Source organism: Penaeus monodon, chromosome 20 (assembly GCF_015228065.2).
Source record: "Penaeus monodon isolate SGIC_2016 chromosome 20, NSTDA_Pmon_1, whole genome shotgun sequence".
Classification (NCBI taxonomy): Eukaryota; Metazoa; Arthropoda; class Malacostraca; order Decapoda; family Penaeidae; genus Penaeus; species Penaeus monodon.
The window spans coordinates 41,186,001-41,187,001 of record NC_051405.1 but is presented as its reverse complement, the minus strand read 5'-3'; the positions used below and the strand labels follow the sequence as shown (position 1 = coordinate 41,187,001).

The following is a 1,001-nucleotide window of genomic DNA, read 5'->3' as shown; positions in this document are numbered from 1 at the left end:
CAGAATGCTCAAATATTTTTCATCTATTTCTGAGATCATAGAAAAACTATGGACCTCCTAAATCTACCAGCCAACAGAACCCAACATCTGAACTCACCCGTTTGTATCCTGGCTGAGTTAATGTTTGCTTGAGATCATTGATGGTTCTCTGAATCTGTTGTGGCGTGGCCATGTCAGTCTTGGTTATCACAATGACAATGGGAACATCCAAAGCACGAGCAAGACTCAGGTGCTCCTCAGTCATGGGAGCCATTCCGGAGAAAGCACTGAAAGCATCGCAATACCAATAAGAGGAAAGCTTTTTTTTTTCAACAAATATGTAAGCAAGGAGCATTTATTGATCACTACTAATCAATAATTGATTCTTCAATACAGTAAGAGATGTAAAAAATTACATCTGTCAACCATTTCTCATATGAATGGAAACAAAAAAGGGATACACTTACCTTACAACTAAGACAGCATAATGTGGAGAGTATCCTGAAAGGCCAAACACAGTAGTCTTGAGGTACTTCTGATCCCCAGCCAGATCAATAAAGTTTATTATCTTGATGGATTGACTGCAGATATCCTCATCATCGTAGTCCCTGCTCCTGGTGCACGTCTGATCTATCACATTACCCTTTAAATTCAAGAAGAAAAAAAAAAATTTAGCAAAAATTATGAGATTTATCCTTTCAAAATTTTCTTGAGCAAATTTTGCAAAATAAAAATAAAAAGAGTAGTACTAACCTGAGAGTCAAATCCCATTATTTGTAAAGATATTGAAGAAGTCTTGCCTGAGCAGACCTCGTGTCTATGCCGGAAAACATTTAATCGCGCACACCCTCGGCCATTATCTAATTCTCCTCTTGTCAAAACACCAAGTAACGTAGACTTTCCTACATCAGAATTGCCTAAAACGGCAATTCTCAGTTCAATGCTGTACTGGTCATCAGGTACCTAAAAAGTAGAATTTTATAAAGTAAGTAAATAAAGAAGGAATAAGCAAGGTCCTATTC

At 37.3% G+C, this 1,001-nt stretch overlaps 1 protein-coding gene across 4 annotated transcripts in view; it reads right to left on the bottom strand.

Annotated features, from left to right (window-relative positions):
• The window catches only part of LOC119585827 (GTP-binding protein 2-like), a 21,928-nt gene that overhangs the window by 2,836 nt on the left and 18,091 nt on the right, over positions 1-1,001 (bottom strand). For all 4 annotated transcript variants that reach the window (XM_037934553.1, XM_037934554.1, XM_037934555.1 and 1 more), the window contains 3 exons: positions 733-942; positions 447-622; positions 98-266 (listed from right to left, as the gene is read on the bottom strand). In XM_037934553.1, coding sequence (XP_037790481.1) covers positions 98-266; positions 447-622; positions 733-942 — 555 coding nt within the window. The remainder of the gene's footprint in view (positions 1-97; positions 267-446; positions 623-732; positions 943-1,001) is intronic.